This window comes from Vanacampus margaritifer, chromosome 19, assembly GCF_051991255.1.
Source record: "Vanacampus margaritifer isolate UIUO_Vmar chromosome 19, RoL_Vmar_1.0, whole genome shotgun sequence".
Classification (NCBI taxonomy): domain Eukaryota; kingdom Metazoa; phylum Chordata; class Actinopteri; order Syngnathiformes; family Syngnathidae; genus Vanacampus; species Vanacampus margaritifer.
Genome location: NC_135450.1, coordinates 15,614,029 through 15,639,025, shown reverse-complemented (window position 1 = coordinate 15,639,025; position 24,997 = coordinate 15,614,029). Strand labels below are relative to the sequence as shown.

Below are 24,997 nucleotides of genomic sequence, written 5' to 3'. Positions count from 1 at the left end.
TGTCATGTGAGTGCATTGAAAGTACTTAAAAACACGGAAAACCCATGAGCTCCGGGGGGCTTAGCCCCCCTTGTCCCCCACCAGGGCACTGCCCTGGACCTAGTTGGGTGACCCCCGGCTAAATTTTCAGATAATTTCACTTTGGTCAAATCACATCCCTGTACCATATTTAGACAAGTGGGGCTGCATTTTATTTATTTTTTTGTGTTTTAATAATTTTTTTTTATTTATTATTATTTTATTCATTTGAACCAGTGGAAAAGGCGAAGTTGCAACTTGGCACAAAGAATGCAAAGAGAGGACGTGAGAGTTGAAATGTTCCCGTTCAACCACGTCGATTATTCTAAGGAGACAAAAATCGGACAAGATGGGCCCCGAGGTTCGCTCCTTGCAGCAGTACTGATTTAATTGGCTCGTCAGGAGAGTTGTGGGAGGCCTCGTCTTGATTGGTTGAGTGGGCAGAAGAAGCCTGCAGCCAGAAGAGAAAAGTCTTTACATACAAAGACACGTTGAGGGGCGATCTAATGTCGCTTAATTGGAACATTCTTTAAGTGTGCATCGTTTTGGCACCATTTTTCACATTGCTAGAAAAGAAAATAACAACTTAATACAACATTGGCAGGACGACCCCAAAAAGAATCCCCGTTGCTATTTTTAAAAATGGCACTCGCCAGCCGAGAAACAAAAGATAATTCGGCGGAGATAATTTGAGCTGATTTGAATAACGCTCGTGTCGCCGCGTCCATGTGGCGCGTTATCATCGCATTATCAAGAAGCCTCTTCTCTCATGATATCAGCTAGACTAGCAAAGTACAGGAGCCCCAGCATCAGATCTATATTTAGAATTGAAGACATTCTATAATATATTTATACAACATCCTTTATTTTATCCCTCAGTAGCTTGGAGGGGAAAAAAACAAGTGCATCACAGAGACTGTTGACCTTTTCTGACGTGTCCACCCCGCAGTTGTGCAGTGTGAGTGACATCAACTTTCTAACTTAGGCAGGGGGTCTAAAACACACCCCACTGGCTGCCATGGCAACCAGCCTGGCACACACACACACACACACACACACACACACACACACACACGATACGGAACTGTCGCCTTGAGGGTCTTCCAGCCAAGCATCTTAATTGGTCTCAAGTCAGCACAAAGTGACAAGAAGTGGCAGCAGTCTTCCACATGATGGCCGTGTTCAAATCAATTATGGTTAGGATGCCCGTGTGGCCATTCGTGGCCGCCATCAAATGATCGTCAGTGCATTGGCACGTCCGACTTATTTAAATCCCAATTTGCGACTTAATTGTAGCATCGCCAGGTCCAATCAAAGGACACAGTCGTTCTGTAACAATGCGTGAGCCTTAGCTTTTCTCAGTCCAAACATTTATTGGTTCCTAAATATTGTATTTTTTTTTTCTCTCAACAAGAAGTGTCAAAGATGATACAGTCCATTAATTTACCAATTCAAAACAGCAGCAGCCCGAAACTACAAAAACCGCATGGCATTGAAATGATCAGTTAGCAATGCGATGAGAGGCGCTAGCAAACAACAGTAATGGAGGAGGCGGGTCCTTTATTCAAGTTATACACTAGAAATTAAAAAAAAAAAAAAAAAGACAGGTAGGATAGGTAGTGCAGGAGGATTTGGTAGGACATATAGGACTAGGACTGTTGGTAAAGGACGGGTTGGACGGGGTAGGAAGATGGTGTAGGACTAGTGACAGATGTGATAGGACAGGTAGAGTTGGAATGTGGGGTAGGACAGGTGGAGTAAGACGGGTAGGGTTCGAAAATTATGTTAGGACAAGGCACAAGGTGTGAAGGTGTGGTAGGACAGTTTAGGAAGGTGGGTTAGGACAGGTTGGGTTGGACCAATAGAGGTAGGAAGGTAGGTTAGGACAAGTAGGGGTAGGAAAGTAGGTTAGTATAAGTACAAGTTGGGTTTGACCACTACAAAAAGGAAGGTAGGTTAAGATAGTGGGAAAACAATGGTAGGTTAGGACAGGACATGAGGGAGTAGGACAGGATAGATGGGCTTGGACAGATAAGAGTAGGAAGGTCGGGTAGGACAGAAGAACAGCCAGAGGTAGGATGGTAGGTTAAGATGGAGGGTTAAGATAGGTAGTGGGGGAACAATGGTAGGTGAGGACAGGACAGGTGAGAGTAGGACAGGACAGATGCGCTTGGACAGAAGAGTAGGAAGGTTGGGTAGGACAGAACAGGCAGGGGTGGGATGGTAGGATAGGTTTAGGGGTTAAGATAGGTAGTAGGGGGGACAATGGTAGGTTAGGACAGGAGGGGTGGGAGTAGGACAGGACAGATGTGCTTGGACAGAAGAGTAGGAAGGTCAGGTAGGATAGAACAGGCAGGGGTAGGATTGTAGGTTAAGATGAGGGGATAAGATAGGTATGAGAATGTAAGGACAGGACAGGTGTGAGTAGGACAGGACAGATGGGCTTGGACAGAAAAGAGTAGAAAGGTTGGATAGGACAGAACAGGCAGGGGTAGGATGGTATGTTTGGATGAGGGGATAAGATAGGTATGAGTATATAAGGACAGGACGGGTGGAGTAGGACAGAACAGATGAGTGAAGTAGGATGGGGTAGGATAGGAACCTCAATTTCTTTCCTCAAGATTCATTGGCATATCGAAAAGAAAGATCATCCAATCAAATAAGCGCCGGCCGCGCTCTGCTCATCTCAAATCCCGTCGCCCGCAACCTAAAATGAATGCGGTTATTATCTGGAGAGATGAAAGGGAGAAATAATCTATGTTGTCTCTCTGGGGACCTTCAAAGTCATTGATCCTCTATTGGCGTGGCTGTTAATATGTTATCAAGTCTGTTTTTTTCCCCGTACAGTGACCACTCCCCTAAAAGCGACCGTCCGCGCTGATGTTTGAAGGCACGAACGGCGCACGTGCTCACCGGGTGACCAGGCCGCCATTTGCATTTGAAAAGGCTTTTCTTTCTTTTCACATTCTGTTCTCCTCATTATCTCTCAGCCCATCTGCGGCGACAATGACACGCTTGGCAACCGTGACGAGAAGTAACCAGCGACTTTTTTTTTTTTTCATTCTTCCCCCAGCGCCGACACGGCTTCAATTTGTACATTGGCCACGCGGCACCGTACGTTCCCCCCTTCAAACGCTTATTACCCGTTCCCACGGTTACGCGGGCGACCGCGCTCTGGCTTGACGTCACGTTTTGACGCTCGTAAGTACGTTTGAGTAAGTTTGAAATAGCACCGAGCTTGCGGAGCCTTTTTACGATGATTAACGGTGACTCATTTAGACGCTGAAGCGCTGAGAGGAACATCCAAGAAAGTATGGCGTTAATGGAAAACGATTTATTGGAAAGTAGGACCTGTGTTTTTTTTGTTTTTTTTTCCCTCAACACTTTTTGTAGGGCTGCATTCGGAATCACTTCCTCTTTCCCTGTTTTGTGAGTTTGTTTGATTTTGTAGTGCTCAAATCCGAATCTCGATGCATCTGGAGAAGTAGCGAATATCACATGATTTAATGCACCAATAGAGAAAAAGGCCAAAAAAAATGACGTCATTTCATTTGACTGATGATCGAACCGCATAGTCCACTATATAGAAATGCCTTTCGGGAGTATTAGGGAAGGATTCAGCAGACAGCGAAGCCGATTGGTTTCAATAGAACACCATGAAAGATCACTGACAAACCAAATAATGACACGAAAATAACAAAACAGTTGAAGTCTGTCGCTAACCAAAACAGCGTCGCCCGATTTGCCTTTTGGCATTTTGCGATGACTAATCCAAGATGAATGTTTCGAGGCAGGATGTCGGGCCTTGAATGTTGGCTTGTGAGAAAACGTTTGCCTTTTGTGCGAGGGAGGAAAACTAAAAAGCACTTCCAATGTGACCTTGCTGAAATGACAGTTTGCCACCTTTGCTTTTTTTTTCTTTCTTTTTTTTTTTGTATTAATACTCCGGCGATTGCTGCTTTCAAAGCCTTTTTCATCCAACCTTGTGTCCAAACTCTATTACTTGCTCAAAACAACTGAAGCCATTTTATTCACTCGCCTTTCAGACAAAACTGGCAGCAGAATGAAATTACAGATGTTGCGGCTTCCCTCGTTGAGATAATTAGAATGCGTGGTGACATCAGCGTGACATATAATTGCTTAGCGTCACGAGGCACCCTGACAGAAAACCGCGTGGAATTTTGCTGCACGCTTTGAATGGGGGACAAGAACAACTGATTGCTGCTTGAGTTGCGCAATTTCCGACTGTCGGTGAGACCTTGAAGGTGACAGTGGTCTGTAATTGGATGACTAAATCAGGTGGCAAGAGGTCACGTTTGATATTGCATAAGAGGTTTTAGTGTGTTCTGTACCAATGTCGTATCGAAGACTTCACTATCGAATATTTTTAGAATCGATTCATCTATCAATTATTGTATCGATTAATCGACAAATCTGAATCATTTTAAGTTTGCAGTAAAATGCCCGATATTGGCGCAGATAATTGGCCAGACCGATTATCGGTCTATCCCTATTACTGTTCATTAACCAGTGATTGGCGTTTATTTCATATTTCGTCTTCAGATAGTGATTATTATGTTTCCGGTTTGGTTATTGTAAAGTAAAAAGATGTTTGCAAATCTCTTATTTTGATAAAACAGAAGATAATCAGTCTTCTTCCATGAAGGCCTAAAAAATCAGTTACTGTTGATATGCTGAAATCAGAAGATTTGGACCGTTTTAAATAATAAAAAAATGGCTTCAAACGATGTCTTTGATCATCGATTACTTGTCGATTAATCGCTTAATTTTGACAGCTCTAGTTAGTTGCCCTTGCCAGTTGTCGCCATCTCGCAGACATCACCACGCATCTACTCATGTAAATGTGGTCACCCGCATCGGTTGTGTCAACACGCTTTCCCGGCGACGCGGACCTCGTGTGGGTCCAATCCAATAAATCCTGCCTCTTAGAATCGTGTCTCTGAGCTGCCCCGCTTCATCGTCCCGCCGCTCAAGTCGTCCCGCTCGAAGCTCAGATTGTTGTGCGAGCGGGATATCATGAGCAGCTTCTCTCGCTTGCTGTAGTCTCGACTGGCGCCGTCGGCCGGCGGCGGGAGCGTCGTCGTCGGCGCCGCCCTGGTCTCCTGCCGCTCGTCCCCCCGGTCCTCCAGCCGGGTGTAGCCCTTGATGCTGCGGCTGCTGTTGCTGCGGTCCAAGCGGGGCCAGCTGGGGTGCTTGCGCTGTTCGCGGTGCACGCTGAGCATGCTGGGCTGGCGCTCCAGGTCCAAAGATTTGGAGTGGCTGCTGAGTATGTGCAAGGAGGAATTGGAACCAAAGTCGGGCCGGGCCGCGCCGGGGGAAAGCCAGCAGCCTGAGGTAGAGGACGGCGCCAGGGAGGAAGAGGACACTGACGAGGATGAGGAGGAGGAGGCGGAATGACTCCGGTGCAAGCGCGGCGCCTTGGAGGCCTTGGCGACGCACGCCACCGGAACCGCCAGGGACACGGCGGCGCCCGGGGTTGGCGACCTCTCGTCGTCACGCCCGCGTAAGCCTCTCTCCTCCTCCGTGATGGCCTCCATCTCCGGCTCGTCGATGACGCAGTTGTTGAGTTTGATGACGGGCAGCGTGAACGCCGAGATGGAAGACGAGACGATGGAGCGCGCGTGGTGCCCCCCCCTCTCGCCGTCGACGCCCTCGGGCGCCGCGCGCTCCTTGTAGAGCGGCGCCAGCAGGCCGGCGAAGCTGCACTCCAACCGGACCTGCTCCCGCCGACGCCGAGCCTCCTCGTCCCCCAGCAGCGCCTCCTCTTCGGGGGAGGCGCCGCCCGCCACGCCGGCCCAAGAGGCGAAGGCGACGAGGGGGTTGTCGTCGTCGTCGTAGCCTCGGAGGTCCTCTCTCGTATAGTTGTGATGGAGGTGGTGCTTCTGCTCCTTCTGGCGGAGGCGGTGGATGTCGATGACCGTGGAGTACATGTCGCGCATGTGGATGATCTACAACACGCCACAAATAGTCTTCAACCTTCTACCTGTCCACGACGTCCAACATTCAAATAAGGAACCATTTTAGATGGATTTGTTCAATATTATTGATGTCCATGCGCTCGTATGCACTTTGTCCTCACACATGCTAGTCTTTTTTTTTTTAGTGCAACTTTTGGCCTACTACGACACAATGTATAGGATTTCATTATTTGTTCGATAAGATACGTCGACTCGAAAATGAGTATTTCAAGACGGCGTTAACTGACATTTGAAAATTACGACTACTATACTGTAAATTAGATTGTGACATTTTAAAAACTTTTGTTGTCGATTTAGCCAACTAGTTATCTGGTATAATAAAATTGTTGCATTTTTTTTTTTTTTTTGCTTTGGTGTGCGGAATAGCTAACTAGCTGGCTAACGTAGTAATTTTTTTGCACATAATCCCCCCCCCTCCCCACTTGTGTTAAGCAAATAGCCAATTAGCTAGGTAGCTTAATAAATGGCTAACTTAACCAATTTTCCACAGACATTTTTTTGTCCATGAAATAGCTAGCTAGCTGGCTAACGTAATAGCGGTACATTTTTTTTGCACAGAATTTTTTTCCACTTGTGTTAATAAAATAACCAATTAGCTAGATAGATTAATAATTAATCCCTTTTTTTTTCCGTTTTTTTTTTTTTACTGAATAGACCCCTAAATGGCTAACTTAACACATTTTCCACGCACTTTTCATTGTTCATAAAATAGCTAACTAGCTAGCTAACGTAATCAAGTTTTTGCACTGAATTGTTTTCCACTTGCGTTAATAAAATAGCCAATTAGCTAGCTAGCTTAAGTAAGCTAACTTAATTATTTTTTTGATTTTTTTTTTCCTTCTCTTGTTTGCAAAATAGCCAACTAGCTAGCAAACGTCATTTTTTTTTTTGCGATTTTGTGGACAAAATAGACACCTCAATGGATAACTTAACAATTTCTGCACTTTTCACGCGTATTATATAAATAGTAGAAAGTAGCCAACAAAATCAGTTCCAAATTGAAGAAGTTTCTGGCACATTTTGCTCACTTTTGTCTCTTTGTCTCTGTTCTCGTGAAGAATGGCGTTGGCGCAGATGAATATGAAGATGCCGATGCCCATGGTGAAGGGCCCGAACATCTTCATCCTCTCGGAGTGCCGATGCTGCTCCAGGAACCGGGTCAGAGCGCCCCCTCCTGGCCGCCTGCTGGGCCGACCTGGTATGCGCGGAAACGGATCCGTTTCAAACCAAACTGACTTAGTAAACAAAAAAAATTTCATATGACCTTTTATGCTGGTGTTCTTCAGGGCGCTGTCCTCTGCCTCCGCCGCCTTGGATGCTCCTCCCCCAGGCGGGCTTTGGCCTGAGGATTGCGGCCAGTAGCCCAGCGTGGCCATGGCGATCCCTACAGCCAGGATGAGCAGGCCCAGGAGGAGGAAAAACCCTGAGGCGGAGTAGAGGCGCAACCGGCCGCGCACCACCACCACGTCAGTACGCCGCTTTCGTTTTCTGCGGGAATAATACGAAAGTACGGTGAACCACTGAACGCATCATTTCACGCTCATTCTCACAGCTTAGCAAATAAGATGCAAAATGTGCTTGCTTTAAGCTTCTTTTTTTTATTTGACTTTTGTGGTCACTCCCAGTTGAAGTTTGTGGTAAAAAAATGAAGCATAAAATTAAACATTTTATATTTAACTCATTCGCTGCCATTGACGGCTATAGACGTCAAAAGATGGATTTTTACTGCGCTGGCAGTGAATAAGTTAATCAACCAAAATGATTAACTAAGCCACTTAATTTGATCTAACGCCAAAACGCTAGCCCAATGCTAACATGTAATGCGAAATGCCATAGCTGGCTAATGTTAATTAGCTTGAATATTATGGTCTGCCGTAGCCTATTTGCCAATTAGAGGACATCGAACCTCGGAGCTCCCTCCTGGGCAGCATTGGCCGAGCCCGTAGACGTAGCCGGGGCAGGCCGCTGCTGAGAGCGGGCCGAATCCTGCCGCTTTAGCTTGGCCAAGCCCGTTAGCACACCTGCTGCTGCGGTCATACTTTAACCTGCACGCACAACAAAACACAAAAGCAAAAAAGTAGTCATTTTTTTAAAATGTTAACAGAATAGCCAACGAGCTAGCTAATTACATTTGTTGCGGTTTTTCACTTTGCGTAACAAATTGCCAATTGTGTTTTATGAAGATTTTTTTTTCATTTTTGTAGCAATATACCCAACTATCTATCTAATGTAACTTTCAAAGATGAAAAAAATAAATTTTTTTTGGGGGGGGGACAAAATTGCCTCCTGGTTGACTAAGTCACTAAATTGCGCAGATTTTTTTCACTACTATACATTTTCACACCGAATTTTCTTACACTTTTAACTCATTTGCTCCCAAAAAACGTATAAATACGTTCTTTGATGCAGCCTCTCAGCTGCAAAGAACGGTTGAGAAATGGTAGTTATTACACAAACGGCCAGCAGGTGGCAGAAAAGCTAAAGAGATCAACCAGGGCCACGTTGGAAAAAAGCTCATTTACTCACAACTCTAAATAGATTTGTGAATAATGATGCTATATACCATAGGTGTCAAACTCCGGTCCTCGAGGGCCGCAGTCCTGTATGTTTTGGAGGTTTCCCTCTTCCAACACAAGCTGATTCCAATCAGCAGGATCGTTATGAGGCTTATGCAGAGGTTGCTGATGATTTGATCATATATCAGCTGTGTTGGAGAAGGGAAACATCCAAAACCTGCAAGACTCCGGCCCTTGAGGACCAGAGTTTGACACCTATGCTATATATTAATGCTAGTTGCTGCAAAATGGAAACAGATAGAAATATACTTTTTTCCCGGATGAATGAAGAGACTCCAATTTTTCATGTTTTTATAGCAATAGAACACAATATTCTGTGGGCCTTGCAAAATCTGTCACAATCCAGTAAAAAAAGCCGGGAGCAAAGGGGGTTGCTTCAGTGAAAATGGCTGGGAGTGAATGAGGTAATAATGAAACAGCCAACTAGCCAGCCAGCCAGTTTTTAATACTATACTATTTGTTGTACTGATTTTGTTTTGTTTTTGGTTCACTTGTATTCAAAAAAAAAAAAAAAAAAAAAAAAAAAGTTGATAATGCATAGCTTGCTAATATTTTATGATTGGGTTTTATGAAGATTTTTTTCACTGTTGTTCACGAAATGGCCACCAACATTGATTTCATTTGTTTGCAAAATGCTAATGAACTTGTACACTTTTGTATTCACTTACACATCCGCCGCCAACATTTTGTTTATGTTTGTGCAGAACACTTGTCAGTTTTATTTGGATTGCTTCCAATTTTTGTGTTCAGCCCGGGCCAAAAACTGCGACTTCATCGTAACATTTTTCCTCCGTGGAGCCATTAAAAGACAGCTAAGTTTCATTGGAATGACGTATGTGCACGAGTGGAGTGCTAAGGTGAACGCCCCGTTTCGACGCCACCAATAATTTATTTGTCAAACGGGGGCGAGGGCGGACGCAGCATTTGAAGAAGATGATATGCCGCATTGATCACAAACCGGTGCATTCATCCACTATCAGCACTGGGCGACTATAGAGCCAAAATACTCGGGCTGTACATGAGAATTGTTGCGGTGTTGACATAAGAAGAGCGAGATCAAGGCTTGTTATTGTTTACGTATCGATTGCGGTCTCGATGCAGCGTTCCCGTGAGTCATCGCCAGCTGGCCTCATGTCCACGAATATCTTAAAACAAACAGCGCATCTATTTTTAGCCGCCTTCATTTGGGTTTAAATGCGTGTTTAATCTGGTATGGCATAAACATTAGAATTGTGCCTTTGAAGGGCTAAAGAGATTAGAGCGACTGGGTAGCCATTTTGGCTCCTGTGCAAGGTTTAGTAGCTTTTGTGAGAAAGCACGACCTTCATCTATATATATTTTTTTAATGATATTCTCTCTGAGCTATTTTTAATCCGCCTCTTTGATATAATTACTCTACTTTTCTAACCATTTAATTTCATTTTGGTAGAATGAGACAGCTGCGTCAAACTCAATTTCATTGCAGGCCACATGGTCATTAACGGTTTCCCGCAGAGGGCTGTTATGACTGTCAAAATCATCATCTTATTACATAAACTGTAAGCAAATGTCACCCCTGCATTTCATTGTTGTTCGGTGCATTTCAACAAGAAAATCAGAAGTCATGGGAAACCATATTTTCCAATTTAGAAGAGGGGGTGTGGCGAAAAATTCAAGTCAGGCTATTTTTTTTTCATTCTCAGGGAAGTGCGTGCACTCGTGGCCTACAACGAGGCGCTCTAAAGCGGCCATACCAGCCCAAATAATTATACGCTATGACTCGGATGGGAAATCATATTTTCCAATTTAGAAGAGGGGGTGTGGCGAAAAATTCAAGTCAGGCTATTTTTTTTTTCTTTCTCAGGGAAGTGCGTGCACTCATGGCCTACAACGAGGCGCTCTAAAGCGGCCATACCAGCCCAAATAGTTATACGCTATGACTTGACGGGAAATCATATTTTCCAATTTAGAAGAGGGGGTGTGGCAAAAAAATTCAAGTCAGGCTATTTTTTTTCTTTCTCAAGGGAGTGCGTGCACTCGTGGCCTACAACGAGGCGCTCTAAAGCGGCCATACCAGCCCAAATAATTATACGCTACGACTTGGACGGGAAATCATATTTTCCAATTTAGAAGAGGGGGTGTGGCGAAAAATTCAAGTCAGGTTATTTATTTTTTCTTTCTCAGGGGAGTGCGTGCACTCATGGCCTACAACGAGGCGCTCTAACGCGGCCATACCAGCCCAAATAATTATACGCTATGACTTGGATGGGAAATCATATTTTCCAATTTAGAAGAGGGGGTGTGGCGAAAAATTCAAGTCAGGCTATTTTTTTTCTTTCTCAGGGGAGTGCGTGCACTCGTGGCCTACAACGAGGCGCTCTAACGCGGCCATACCAGCCCAAATAATTTTACGCTATGACTTGGGGACCTAGTTTGAGAACCAATTGTTGGATGTGACCCCCAGGCCGTGAGTTCGACACCCCATGTTTTACTGAAACGGGGCACGCGCATCTCCTCCTCCCTACTAGCGCCCGTCTCGCATTTTTAATCCCCCCTTTTTTTTTTTTCTTACGTGTCAGTCATCCTGTCGCCGCCGCTTGCCAAAGCACACGAGCGCTTTTAACCACAGATGGTGAATCACACGAGGACCGACGCGGCGCGGCCTCTTTTCACTGGCGCCTCTCTTACGATGCCATGTTCTGCTCTCCAAGTGTGCGTCAAACAGAAAGCTTTCAAGCGGGAGGGGGAGGAGGAGGGGAGGGGGGGGGCGTTCTTTCTTTAGTGAGTAGGATGGCGGAGGAGAATGTTAAAGACGGGAGAGTACAGTTAATCTTGGTTGCCTGTTCATTCATACGACAATTATTTCAGAGAGCGACTTCGACCTGTTTGTGGAGAGTAGAAGCCGATCACAAACATGTGGCAGGCTGCTTTCCTATTTTTTTTTGCTATTTTATAAAAAAAAAAAAAAAGCTATAAAAAGGCAATAGTAATTCATCTGTTCTGTTTTGAGTGAGTGAGCCAGAGTGTGTGTAGTATGACTGAATTATAATACATTTGAAACAAAAAACTATTGCCAATAGTTATTTTTTATAATAGAAAAAAACAAATTCTATTTTAAACAAATACTGTTCAGTGGACCCATCTGAACCGGCCCGCCGTTAGTGGAAATCCACATATATACAATTGTTTTAAGTCAACAAATTCTTGAAATAAAAAATGTGGATAAACTGCCACTAAGCATTTTCTATAAAAAAAAATAGGGTTGAAAAAATTATTAATTATTAAATATAAAATTATATTTTTCTAAAATTTTCAATATATTTGTCTTATGATATTTTTATTTAATATAGTCTTCTTTTTTTATTGCTTTCCCTGTGTATTTATCTTATATTTTTGTATTTTTTCCTAATTACGATTTTTTTTTTTTAAACAACTAATATTCTTTTCCCAATATGTGTATTTACATTTTAATATGTATTTTGATTTTGATTCTGATTATTATTATTGATTTATTTTACAAATATTTCCTTCTTTTCTCTGCCCAAGTATTTGTGTATTTCCAGCTAATATTTAATATTTATTAACACTGACATCTTGCTTCTTCTACAGGCGATCTGAATTATTCATCGTGTTTTCATCAAGCACGTCAGTAGTGTGACATCATAGCGGCGAGACATTGCGCAATAAGCCGTTTTTGTACCCCTTAATGAACAATGACTGTAATGGCCTTAAGTGCTTTCGTCTGCAAACACTGTATTTAGTAAGACATTTGTGAAAATTCTTTGAACATGTTGACTGACGTCACGTGATGTTCCGGCACGTCGTGCTGCTGCAGCTGCTTGCTGCTAGGTGACACGTTTCCGTGGCAACTGCCAGCTGTGTGTGTACAGGTATGCCATTAACGTTGTGATGCGGCAACAAGGAGGGAAGACCGATTCACAAATATTGGAATAGAAATGAAAAAATATTGGAAAATACAAAGAAGGTTTTACATTTGTAGTGAACAGAAAATACAAAGTGTTGGAATTGACATGATTTCCCCTTTTGTTTACAAAATATCTCGCTAGCTTGCTAAATGGACACATTTCAAACTGATTGTTGTCATTTTTTAAATGAAATGGCCAACTTGCTAATGTTAGATATTATAACATTTTTAATACTTCATTTTATTTTATTAACCATTATTAACATTCCAATTCTTTATATTAACCTTGTCGAAATGTTTTGTGTCCTGTGCAGAGCAGATGGTGTTGATTTCGGTATAATCTGACCTTAAACTGGGTCATACTATTTAGTCTAAAAAAAGTTCCTTCTCAGCGCTTTGTACACGCGCATTTCGGTCTTGAAAACAAAATTTGCTTTGAAATAACACACACACACACTCTTTACTTTCTTCATCAGTCACGGCCACCGTAAATTTGGTTCAACTTGTTTGTGAGATTTTGTTATGGGGAAAAATAGAACCTTCAACTATATAACATATTCAGTCCCGAACACACACCCAAATCTGACCTTGTTTACGCCACTGCTCACGGAAAAGTACCAGAGAGTATGTTTAGTCTATAAATGAAAAGGAGGAGGTCTTTTTAACTATATGAAGCTATTGTACACGTAGAGGAGTACATTTGACGCTCTGAATCCCACGATGTTTAAGTGATGATAGAGGCTGTTATTTGTCCAGAGATTCTCTTGTTTTTTATTAAATCATTTTTGCAAAAGGTGTATTTTTCTTACATTAAATCTATCTTCATTTTTGGAACACGCAAAGAGGACGAAATTCTTTTATTCCTCTTCACTAACTACCTTTTTTTTTTTCTGCACAGGTTTACTCACTCCCAACTCACATTTTACATTTTGACTTTCTACCTTTTCATCGGTACAAAGACCCCCGAGGAAAAAGTTGCCACGCTTCCCCTACATGTCGCGCATGCATCTCCCGCTCCGAGGTGAGTCACCCATCAACTTATTCTTAACCCTCAAGAGTCATCTTTTCTTTCCTTTAATTAATCCTGCTCGTTGATAATGCACGCAAACGTCTGACATGTTTACACTGTGTGACTCAGTGTCTTTTTGCTTTGATTGACTCATCACATGCACATTCGACCCAGCCGTGTGTGTATGTGTGTGTGTGTGTGTGTGTGTTGGTTCCAGCAGGGATTACTCACGCCATCTTCAGTCACCCACACTCGTCTTGAGACACACACACACACACACACGATGGTTGAGTGAGGGATACAATTTGTTCTGTGACGCTTCATTTCTAACGTTTTCTTCTTTTTAAACCATTTTCACCAATAATGGAACGCGAGTTGGGTCACTGAGTTGAAGATTTGTTTGACTTTTGATGCATATATGGAAGCAATATTTTTGGTTGAATTTGGGGGGAATTTTTGAACTGCCCGTTCTACAAGTATGGTGAACATCAGACAAATGCTTTTGTGGTGACATCACAAAAAAAGCCAACAAACTTTGTTTAGTTTATTTTTTTCTGCTATTTGGTCAGAATTGGTTGTTCTTGGTGAAACCAAGCCACTTTCTACTGTTCATTACGAAAGAATGGGAAAAACTAGAAACCTTTTTTTTTTTTGGTGGTTCTTGATGAAACCAAGCCACTTTCTACTGCTAATTATGAAATAATGGGGGAAAAAACTAGAAACTTTTTTTTTTTTTTTTTTTGGTTCTTGGTGAAACCAAGCCACTTTCTACTGCTAATTGGGAAAGAATGGAAAAAAATAGAACTTTTTTTTTTTTTTTTTGGTGGTTCTTGATGAAACCAAGCCACTTTCTACTGCTAATTACGAAATAATGAAAAAAACTAGAAACTTTTTTTTTTGGGTGGTTCTTGATGAAACCAAGCCACTTTCTACTGCTAATTACGAAATAATGGGGGAAAAAACTAGAAACTTTTTTTTTTTTTTTTTTTTTGGTTCTTGGTGAAACCAAGCCACTTTCTACTGCTAATTGGGAAAGAATGGAAAAAAACTGGAAACCATTTTTTTTCTTTTTTTTTGGCTGGTTCTTGGTGAAACCAAGCCACTTTCTACTGCTAATTATAAAATAATGGAAAAAAACTAGAAACTTTTTTTTTTTTTGGGTGGTTCTTGATTCAACCAAGCCCCTTTCTACTGCTAATTACGAAATAATGGGAAAAAAATAGAAACTTTTTTTTTTTTTTTGGTGGTTCTTGGTGAAACCAAGCCACTTTCTACTGCTAATTGGGAAATAATGGAAAAAAACTGGAAACCATTTTTTTCCTTTTTTTTTGGCTGGTTCTTGGTGAAACCAAGCAAGCCACTTTCTACTGCTAATTACGAAAGAATGGGAAAAAACTAGAAACTTTTTTTTTTTTTTTTTTTGGGGTTCTTGGTGAACCAAGCCACTTTCTACTGCTAATTGGGAAAGAATAGAAAAAAACTGGAAACCATTTTTTTTCTTTTTTTTTGGCTGGTTCTTGGTGAAACCAAGCCACTTTCTACTGCTAATTATGAAATAATGGAAAAAAAACTAGAAACTTTTTTTTTGGGTGGTTCTTGATGAAACCAAGCCACTTTCTACTGCTAATTACGAAATAATGGGGGAAAAAACTAGAAACTTTTTTTTTTTTTTTTTTTTGGTTCTTGGTGAAACCAAGCCACTTTCTACTGCTAATTGGGAAAGAATGGAAAAAAACTGGAAACCATTTTTTTTCTTTTTTTTTGGCTGGTTCTTGGTGAAACCAAGCAAGCCACTTTCTACTGCTAATTACGAAAGAATGGGAAAAAACTAGAAACTTTTTTTTTTTTTTTTTTGGGGTTCTTGGTGAACCAAGCCACTTTCTACTGCTAATTGGGAAAGAATAGAAAAAAACTGGAAACCATTTTTTTTCTTTTTTTTTGGCTGGTTCTTGGTGAAACCAAGCCACTTTCTACTGCTAATTATGAAATAATGGAAAAAAAACTAGAAACTTTTTTTTTGGGTGGTTCTTGATGAAACCAAGCCACTTTCTACTGCTAATCACGAAATAATGGAAAAAAAACTAGAAACTTATTTATTTTTATTTTTTTTGGTTCTTGGTGAAACCAAGCCACTTTCTACTGCTAATCACGAAATAATGGAAAAAAACTAGAAACTTATTTATTTTTTGGTTCTTGGTGAAACCAAGCCACTTTCTACTGCTAATTGGGAAAGAATGGGAAAAAAAATGGAAACCTTTTTTTTTCTTTTTTTTGCTGGTTCTCTTATATCGTCATGGAACGCAACACTACATCCCGTGTTTTTTGAACGATCAGTCAGGATACTCCAAAACAGCTGTGCAGGCAGCCAACAAGTCCAGCATGTTCAAATGTGACTTCAACAAACATGTCCACTTTTTGCAGGCGGTTTTACGAGGGCAACATTTGACCCCGGTTGACATCATTTGTTTATAGCTTCTAAGTTTTGTGGTTTGGACCTTGGAGGCTCCGCTATATTTGGATCCGATCTGGTTTACGATGCAATTGAGCTCTTCAACACATGTTCAGTAAATACTTGTCAGTCAAAACCGGGCGCAATTTTTAGAGTCTTGTATCGCATCCGGCGTACCCAATAAAGTGTCTCCTTTCCTAACGAGATGGCTAAATATTGCCGGCAAGCATTGAGAAAGAATTAATAGGCTTTTAGTCTTTCATTCAATATTGAAGAAGAGTGTATTAAATATGCATGCTTACAAGGAGAGGAAGTGCACGCTTGCATGCTTGTTCGTTGTTTCATCGCAAGTGTAAAGAAAGCAAAGGCGGGTAAAACTATTTTTTGCTCAAGGGCCACAATTGATTTTGAAACCGGACAGATGAGCCCCCATAAACGCCCCCCAATTTATTAATTTTTTTCACACGTTCAAATAACCGTTGCTTAAAGCATCCTTGTGCAGTTTGTTAAGTTTGTACTCGCGACTGCCACCTACTGGCCTAAAGCGTAACTGCAGCATCTGCATCAGGCTCGTTCATGGTGCGCGTGCGAGTACGTGCACGATCTTAAAGCGACAAGCCACAGTTGACAAAACGAAGACATGACTTCAAAAGTGGTAAGAAAAACTCCGCGAGTGTTGGGGTCCGCGCACTCTACTACAAAGGGAAAATAAAAGCCGATCGGTGCGGTCGGAGTAAAACAGTCAGGGCTCTTCGTACTCATCTGGCCATTGGTGAAGCATGCATGATGTAGAAAAGCTTTAATATGACCTTTTTAAATGGCACATAAGCTAGCAGAGGGCAAAGTTTTGTTTGTTTTAAATGCACAACTTACAATTCTCTGAAATTGTTTAGTTTTGACAGTTGCTGATTTGTTGTGAAGTGAGTTGAGTTCACTGTCAAGTTAAAAATCAGCCAAACGTAAGTCGTACGGGTCACTCGAATCTCAAAGGCACCGTATGGTTTAAGGACATTTGTTTACTTATTAGTTTGGTAATTCTATACAATAAATAAATAGAGCAATACTTTAATAAGGTGAATGAAAAAAATAAGCAAATACATTTTGACCAATTTTCTAAAATAAACTGATTAATTAATACAACAAATTACGGGAGCCTTGATGAGGTGTTAGGTGGTGCTTTTTTTTTTTTTTTTTTGTTAGTACCTTACCTTTTAGTTAGACCGTCAGTGCTCCATTAATAAATCCATCAAATCCATCTCGTCCCGCGAAAGCTGCACCGCACTTTAAGTCAGCATGCATGCAAAGTCAAGTCTTGTTTTGTTGCCCTCCCAAACCTTGCGCTTTTTTCCCCTTTTTCTTACGACTTCATCTTGCGCGCGCTCCCCCAAACAAAAAAGACTCCACTTCTTTTCCTTTCCTTCTCCTTCTTGCGTCAAACGTGGCAACTCTCCAAAGTCGCGTAGAGTGTCCCCTGCACAAAATCCACGTCGGGGTCCGCGCTGCGACGCTTGAAAAGCCGCAAACGTGACGTCCTCTTTGGCCAGCGCGCTGCGTAAAAACTCCTCGACGTCCACGCACGCCGCTCCAAAATGTCCACCCCAAACTGTTGCGTTCAAATTCCGACGGTGAGTCGGGAAGAAGAAGAAAAAGAGAGGGGGAAAAAAACGTTTTTTTTTTTGTAGTTCGGTCTTCTTCTTCTTCCGCGTCCTCTTCTTCCAGTGCGTCCAAAGCGCTTCCGTGCGTGTAGACGTGCGCGCGGTGTGTGCGTCAAACTGAGGGGGGGGGGGGGGGGGGGGCTGTAGAGAGGGGGGGGGGGTAAGGTCGTACGGAGGTAAATTGGTCCTTAAATGCACCGCCTGCGGGCAATCAAATCGAGTTTAGGCAATACGTCTGCAATGTAATATAATTTTCTATTCAAATGTGTTTTACTGTATCTGTAATACAGTCAAATGAAATAGTAACTGTACTAATACTTATATTTTTATTTAAATATGAATATGATATTATTGGCAACCAAAAAAGGCAATTTGAGATAAAAACACTTTGAATATTTAAGATGAAAAGAATCAAAAGCTTTTTATTTCATTGAATGCTGTTGTCGTGGCGACGCGCTGTTTGCCAAGAAAAACAGCGTATTTTTTCTAAACATGTGAACATGCATGAAAACTCATGAAACTTTGCTTATAAAAAAAACTAATTGATGCAACTGTACAAAATAATTGAACCCAAAATATTTTCACTTTTATTTTTAAACTGCTAAATTCAGTTTACTAGGCAGTTATGATTTAGCCCGTCAAATGCTGCCTAGCAACAAACAACCAATCAAACATGGCTGGAAGCAAGAAATAATATTCGACTACATAAAGTATTAAATGTGTCGATTCATTATAATGATGATAAATTTCTTAAACTTGCCAATTTCTTATTTTGAAAGTTCCTTCTGAAAATGTTGATCTGCCTAGCAACAAGTGAGCCAGTCAAACGTGAGATGAGCGTTACAATTACTCAAAGTAGGTAAAATAGCATTTTTTTTTGTTTTTAATAAAACATTTCAAGGATAATCTGAACATTTGCCAGCATGGCAGTGATTACAAACGAGTTCATTTGTAATGCATTACTGCCACCTACAAAACGGGGGGGGGGGGGGGGGCTGTCATTTTTGCACTCATAATTAGCAGTTCAACGAAAGTACAAACAAACAAAAGTGTTTTTGTCGGCCCTTGTGAAGTGTAGCAGTCTGCTCTTCTGAGTGCTCATGTGAATACATTTTATTTCAGATTGGCCATGAGATGTGATCATTTTTCTTCTCCAAGCAAAATCGTTACAGATGTTGGCATGTGGCTCATTTCCTGTGTTTACGCGTGAGTGAGGTCCAGATCCTGTTTGACTGTTTGATACTCGCCTGGACGTCCTCCTCAACAGAACAACTCTGACCTTGGTATAAAACCGCACATACACTGGAACACACGTCTGACTGCTAAAAATAACTCAGGGGGACCACACACGAAGGCGAGTCGACGTGTCCGCGCTGTTTATATTCGCACAAACAATTTGGACATCGCAACCCATTTTAAAAATGTAAGCAATCCCCACACACGACGAGCACACCGCTTCCATAATGGTGTCCATTGTAGTACCAAGACTGGCCTGTGAGTGGCAGCAGAGTCACACAAGACATCCAGACAGCCCAAAAAATGCAAAGAAGAAATAGAGAAAAACGAGGCTAACCGTTGCAGTTGTAAAATGTTGGCCTTGACTTGAGCCATACTTACTACATGTTTCGTTTTATGTAACAATGGCAGATTTAGTGGCTTGATACGACTCGATGTTGACCTCACATTAGCCATAGGAATTATTGAACAGGTTTCACATTTAGGATTTTATTTTCTGCCCTGAATTTATGCCTAGTACTCCCCACACCACCGGATAATTACTCACGCTCAGAATAATCAACTTTGGTCATTACATCGAGCAGTTATTCGCAAACTTTTTAACATCTAAAAATATATATTTTTAATGCTTTACTGCCCCCTACAGGATCGGGTGCAACAACATCCAGCACAATTTAGACTTCATGCCTTCCATTGTTGTATACTGCAAACGAACACGCCGCAAAATCAAACTGAACCACTTTAGCAGACGTCCGTCCTCCTGTGCCGAATAAAAAGCAAATTCTAATAAGCGCCGTTTGTTATGCAAGAGCCGAGAGAGCACGCCAGCACAAATGAGTGAGGATTACACCGTTTAAGTAAACGACAATCCGACTGAATGGAATGATTGACAGGCGAGGGGCTGCGTGATGATGGCGTTGGCGCGTTAACGAGCCCCTCAGCGTCAGTGACAAGAGCCTCTTTCACACTGAGATCCTGTCCATTTGTCATAGCAGAGGACAGTTATCTATCTTTGCCTTTCACACAGAAACCCAGCAAAAACACATTTTTTTGTGGAAAATGCTTTTGAAGAAAAAAACAAGAAATCATTGCCATTTTGACGTGTTTTTATTACACGTTTGAGCCTTTCTTGCTATATAAATGCTGAGTTTCAACTCACACTGTAAGAGAGGTTCATGTAACAATACTGTATGTATTATTGCGCATGTATTTTACTCCATTGCATCATTTTGACAGCCGTATCTAATATTCCGCTTGCCTTATTCATCTACTTGACCGGAATATTAAGTGCATTCACGCATAAGTCATTTAAATAAATTCTCTGCTTGGCTCATATGTACAAAGAAAGTAATTCATATTTGATTTCCTCTGTGCACTCATCGTCTGCCCCCCCCTGCCCCCCCCCCCCTCTAGTTTTGCATATGTTGAATGAATTATGATGCATCATAATGTCACACGCGTGCATCATCGACACGTGGTTCTGTCATCTCGTCGGCGTCCTCCCAGTGGGATTTAATAGAATTTCAAAGGTTGCTCTTTAACTTCACACAGGCTAACGAATAGCATCGTTGAAATTCTTTGAGGAATGGATATTGATTGTTACTGAAATTTACTGGGTCACTTCGAGTAGTTGAGAAGTCTTTGTTTGTGTGCACGCATACACTGAAGGTCTTAATGTGAGGTAAAGAAATGTCACACAGCACAGTGAGTGAAGGTCAACCTCTCGATGCCCACCGTGATGTTCGCACTGTGCACCCTGTGCCCCCCCCCACCCACACCCCCCCGAGCTCTGTCGTCATGGTTACGCTGATGCGTGTTACAGCGGCAGCCACATTATAACCTCGCTCACGCCACACTGGCGCCTCAGAGTTCAGCTTCGCCATTTGCTCCAAATGATGCTGCATCTGCGCATTCTTTTGCAGCATTTTTGACGGGAGATGATGATCTCACCTCTCTCTTTCTCGCTCTCATTAATAATATAAATGGGTTTAAGTACCAATTAATTGATGACATCTTTAGACAAGAATTTTATCTACTGCTGTGTCGCGAGTTGCTGCTTTCAGTATGGAAGTAGTTTGGGCATTTGTTTATATCCTTGATATCCAAGTTTAAGATTCATAGTAGGGCATGCTTTGTCCTCACTTGTAAGACAATTCAGTGCACTAGTAGAACAACTAGCGCCACTTTATGCCTGCATGACCTTAAGATGAAAATAAAGGATATTAAATAAATCATCAGTTTCAATCTCCTGAAAAGCATTTTACACATTGCCACATAGGCGCTATTTGATAGCCTGTCTATAGCATTTCCCAGTATTATGTTAGCATTAAGCTAATGGTGTTCAAAGAGCTACAAGAACCAACAGGCCGGCCAATCAAATTTGTCTATTTGCGTGACGTCGTCTTCATGAGCAACTTTATTCTTCAAGTTTTTCCCACACCAACGACATAAATCATTCACTACATTCTCTCTCTATCTCGGCTGGATGTTGGATTTTTACTCCGTCTCTGTGAGAGAGAAAAAAAACTACAACGAGTCGCTTTTCTGACGTCACTCTGCTCTTCGCTCATTGGTTCATTCCACTGTCTGTTCGTTCAGGTTTGCCCCGCCTCTGAAATACGACTGATAGGACGTCTGGATTTCCAAGCTATATTTTTATTGCTGGCAAAAGTCAACACAGAATGTTAGGTTTAAGGTCTTTCAACTCACTCGTTGTTTTGTTTGTTTTAACTTTATGCAGTAGTATGCCTAAGTTGTCTTACTTGTGCAGAAATGTCATACTATGTAAATGTCTTACTAGTGAGGACAAAAAGTAGACGAGACGAGCTTTGTGGTTGTGTTGCTGCTCATCAAGGCTTTGCTACCCTCTACTGGTCATATTGTATAACACAGGATAGTGTGAAGCTCACACAAGGGAATTTGGTGCAGTAGAAAGTTGGAAATGTGGGATAAAATTGAGTGATATTAAAAAAAAAAATGGAATTTTCGGAATGTGTGAATTGCTGTAACGTTGAGAAATCATTCCCAGTGTGAATTGGATGAGCTGAAACATTTAATTAAATTTTTGTGTGAAAAATGTGAAATTGTGGGTTGTTGGTTTTTTTTTTTATCAGAAAAAAAAAACCCTATGATGAAGTGAAAGCTTCTGAATATTTTTCTAACGGGGTTGATGTGAATCAGATAATGACGCACAAACAATTCTTTGAGGAAAAAAAATGAGACCGCATGGTTTGAATACCCCTCTCTTTAGATCCCTCTCGGGATTTTCTTCAAACCTCTTAGTCTTAATCCCGTTTCCAATAATCCACCCGGTCTCTCACTGTCTCTCTCTGCCACAGACACAAATGAGCACATGTAGGTCGAAGGTGCTCTCTCGCCGCCGAGCCACGGCCATTCATGTTGTTGGACTACTGCTGTCGATGTTGTGGATTCACGCTCATCAAGCGCCATGGGGCCGTCTCGCTCAAGACCGCGCCCAGTGACACCTGGGTAAGCGCCGTGTAGACAAAAAAAATCATCTTTTTAGTAGAGATTCTTCATCTTTATTGCTAGCACACAGCGACAAGTAGCACTGGCAGCGTTTGGTCTAAATGAAGCATGTGAGGAGCTCATTTAAAATGTATGTCCACTAATGGGAAGCGAGATGGAAAACAAGCCAGGGGGGTCGGCTGATGTGTTTAGAAGCCGCTAAGTGAATTAGCTCAGCTCAGCCGCGGCGCCGCTTCCGGGGCGAGCACGCACACACCGGCGGCCTGCTCCCCTCTAAACGAGACCGTCCGGTTAAGTTTGACTTCGTGAGAATGGGGGGAAAAAAACCACAAACGTGTGACTTTCACTCAGGTGGTCCTGCAGAACCTGCTGATGTGCATGGTCTGCTTCTACTCGCTCTACTACATCGTGGTCAGCCTCTGCATCGGACTGCTCAGGTACACAAAACCGGGGTCAGCTATCAAGACACCGTAGGTCCACGTCAAAGTGGTTTTGGTGCCAAGTCAGTAGCGTTTTTTTTTTTTTTTCTTCTTCTTCTTCGTTTCCGTAAAACTGACTTGCGGGGGTTCTGTTGTGTCTCTGCAGGGTTCATGAAATCAACAGTCTGTTGGCACCGTTTGACTACACCACGCAACCATCATGGCAGAACCCCAAATACCTGGGTGAGTCGGGGCACCAAATCCTTCAAATCAGTCCAAAATCCATAAAGGACAGATAGAATTTTTCAAGTATTTTACGGGAAATTTTCTGATGACCGTCAATTAGACAATTAATTCTAAAAAAATACATAATTTAGAACAATGGTTCTCAACCTTTTTTCAGCGACGTACTCCCTGTGAAATATATTTTTAGACAAGTACCCCGGCCCCTAACCAGCGCCAGAAAATTCAGATTGAAAAACTAAAACAATTTTTTTTTTTTTACGGAGTAATGTGCGATTATTGTCTGATTGTTTTAATTTTGTTTTTTATTTTTTTAAACTCTCTTTGTATTTATTTGTGTGGTCTCTTAAACTATTTGGAAATAAAAATATATTTTAAAAAAAATAATTTAATTAAATAAATATTTGTGCACATAAAATGATCAACATTAAGTGTCCTCATTTGGGCTCATGGTTAAATAAAGCTCTCCAAAATAAATAAATAAATGAATTTACTGAAAGTTTTCAAGTGATTGGCATATGACAAGTTGGGTCGAAACCATTCTGGTATGGGGGGGGGGGGGAGATGCTTGGTTTGTAGGACACTGAAATTGAATACCTTGCTGAAAATGAAATGAATGTTATGAATTTATATTTACATATACTTTTGAAATATATTTGAATATCTCCCGTACCCCCATTTGAGAACCGCTCATTTAGAATATAAAGACGATTAGTCTAATCCCCCCCCCCCCCCCGACCTCCTCCATAGTGGGAGTCATCTCCACTGAAGTGACCTACGTCCTCGGCGGGCTGGTGTTCGCCTGGATCGTGGAGGAGTGGGTGTGGGACTACGCCATCACGGTCACGCTGCTGCACGTGGCCGTGACCGTAGCTGGTGAACGCGCACACACATACATTCGCACACGAGGACTGGCCAGGTTATGTAACAGGATATAATGAGCCATACACACCATTAATGAAATTGAATGGAGAGAGACGGTGTTGCCACAGAAGGGAAATTGATCAAATATATATCACAGGCAACATAACTTTATTAACATTAACGATAAAAGAGGGAGGGACTACCGTGTAGCATTTGAGTCAAACGTAATGATTAAGATTATTGAATTCGATTATAGTCTCGGTGCTGAAACTACCAACAGAAAACTTTGTAACCGGGACAACTCACAGAAATGTGTTCCATTTATCCCTTGCGATCACATAGCTATGCTGAAAACAATAAATTTTATTTTATATTGTTGAAGTGATCATGGAATTTAAAAGTCCATTTTTTTCTGTAGTGATGTCAGATTTCCCCTCGACCGAGCACTGGTGGATCGCACTGGGTGAGATGTCCCCCCCCCCCCCTCCTCTTTTAATTATGCAAATCACTCTGCAAGTTTTATCTATATTTTTATTTTTATGAATTGGCATTTACTTAATCTTTAGGCTCGGGCCTGGTGATGATGATATTCGGCGGGCAGGTCCTGGCCTATAAACTCTTCAGGAGCAACTTTGTCTACCCGGCCGAGCTGCAGAACTTCTGACGAGGTTCTCAGGATGCGTCGCAGTGGAGCGAAGCATTGCCAGTGTTTCGACAACATTGAACGTCACTCCCTTCTTGTACAAACATCCAATCATTTTGTAAAGAAAAGGAAAATATGTACAGTTATATTATTTTTGTATTGTTTCTTAAACTGAATCAGTTTAGGTGGTGTACACATTATATTCTGTTGGCTATATTGCGATTCATATGTTTTTAAGTAGGTTCAGAAGGTGTGTATGTTGCAAGGCCATAAATTAACAATTGTCCACCACCCCCTTATTTGTTGTTGTATCTAATCCTTAATGTATTTTTTTATTTATTGTACCTATTTCAATTCCACGAAGGGAAATTATAATTGAATTTGCGTAGCGGTTATAGCCACTTTTATACGACGGGACACAATGACGTCATCAGTCTTGTACAAATTAGTCGCCATTCATTTCCTGTACATTAAATAAAATTGCACAGCAACA

At 41.7% G+C, this 24,997-nt stretch overlaps 2 protein-coding genes across 4 annotated transcripts; one reads left to right on the top strand and one right to left on the bottom strand.

Annotated features, from left to right (window-relative positions):
* Nucleotides 1-742: 742 nt before the first annotated feature.
* tmem200a (transmembrane protein 200A) lies at nt 743-17,681 on the bottom strand. 2 transcript variants are annotated; one of them, XM_077552258.1, is made up of 5 exons: nt 17,164-17,681; nt 7,924-8,062; nt 7,282-7,505; nt 7,046-7,212; nt 745-5,987 (listed from the first exon to the last, which is right to left on the bottom strand). In XM_077552258.1, the coding sequence occupies exons 2-5, from the start codon at nt 8,052-8,054 to the stop codon at nt 4,965-4,967; spliced, it is 1,545 nt and encodes a 514-aa protein (XP_077408384.1). In that variant the 5' UTR covers nt 8,055-8,062; nt 17,164-17,681; the 3' UTR covers nt 745-4,964. The 2 variants fall into 2 exon arrangements, with proteins under 2 accessions (XP_077408383.1, XP_077408384.1); XM_077552257.1 differs by having other exon boundaries at nt 743-5,987; nt 7,046-7,505.
* Nucleotides 7,339-24,997, top strand: tmem244 (transmembrane protein 244). 2 transcript variants are annotated; one of them, XM_077552262.1, is made up of 8 exons: nt 7,339-7,483; nt 13,396-13,518; nt 22,185-22,335; nt 22,687-22,772; nt 22,921-22,997; nt 23,748-23,873; nt 24,280-24,324; nt 24,428-24,997. In XM_077552262.1, the coding sequence occupies exons 3-8, from the start codon at nt 22,243-22,245 to the stop codon at nt 24,523-24,525; spliced, it is 525 nt and encodes a 174-aa protein (XP_077408388.1). In that variant the 5' UTR covers nt 7,339-7,483; nt 13,396-13,518; nt 22,185-22,242; the 3' UTR covers nt 24,526-24,997. The 2 variants fall into 2 exon arrangements, with proteins under 2 accessions (XP_077408388.1, XP_077408387.1); XM_077552261.1 differs by having other exon boundaries at nt 7,378-7,524.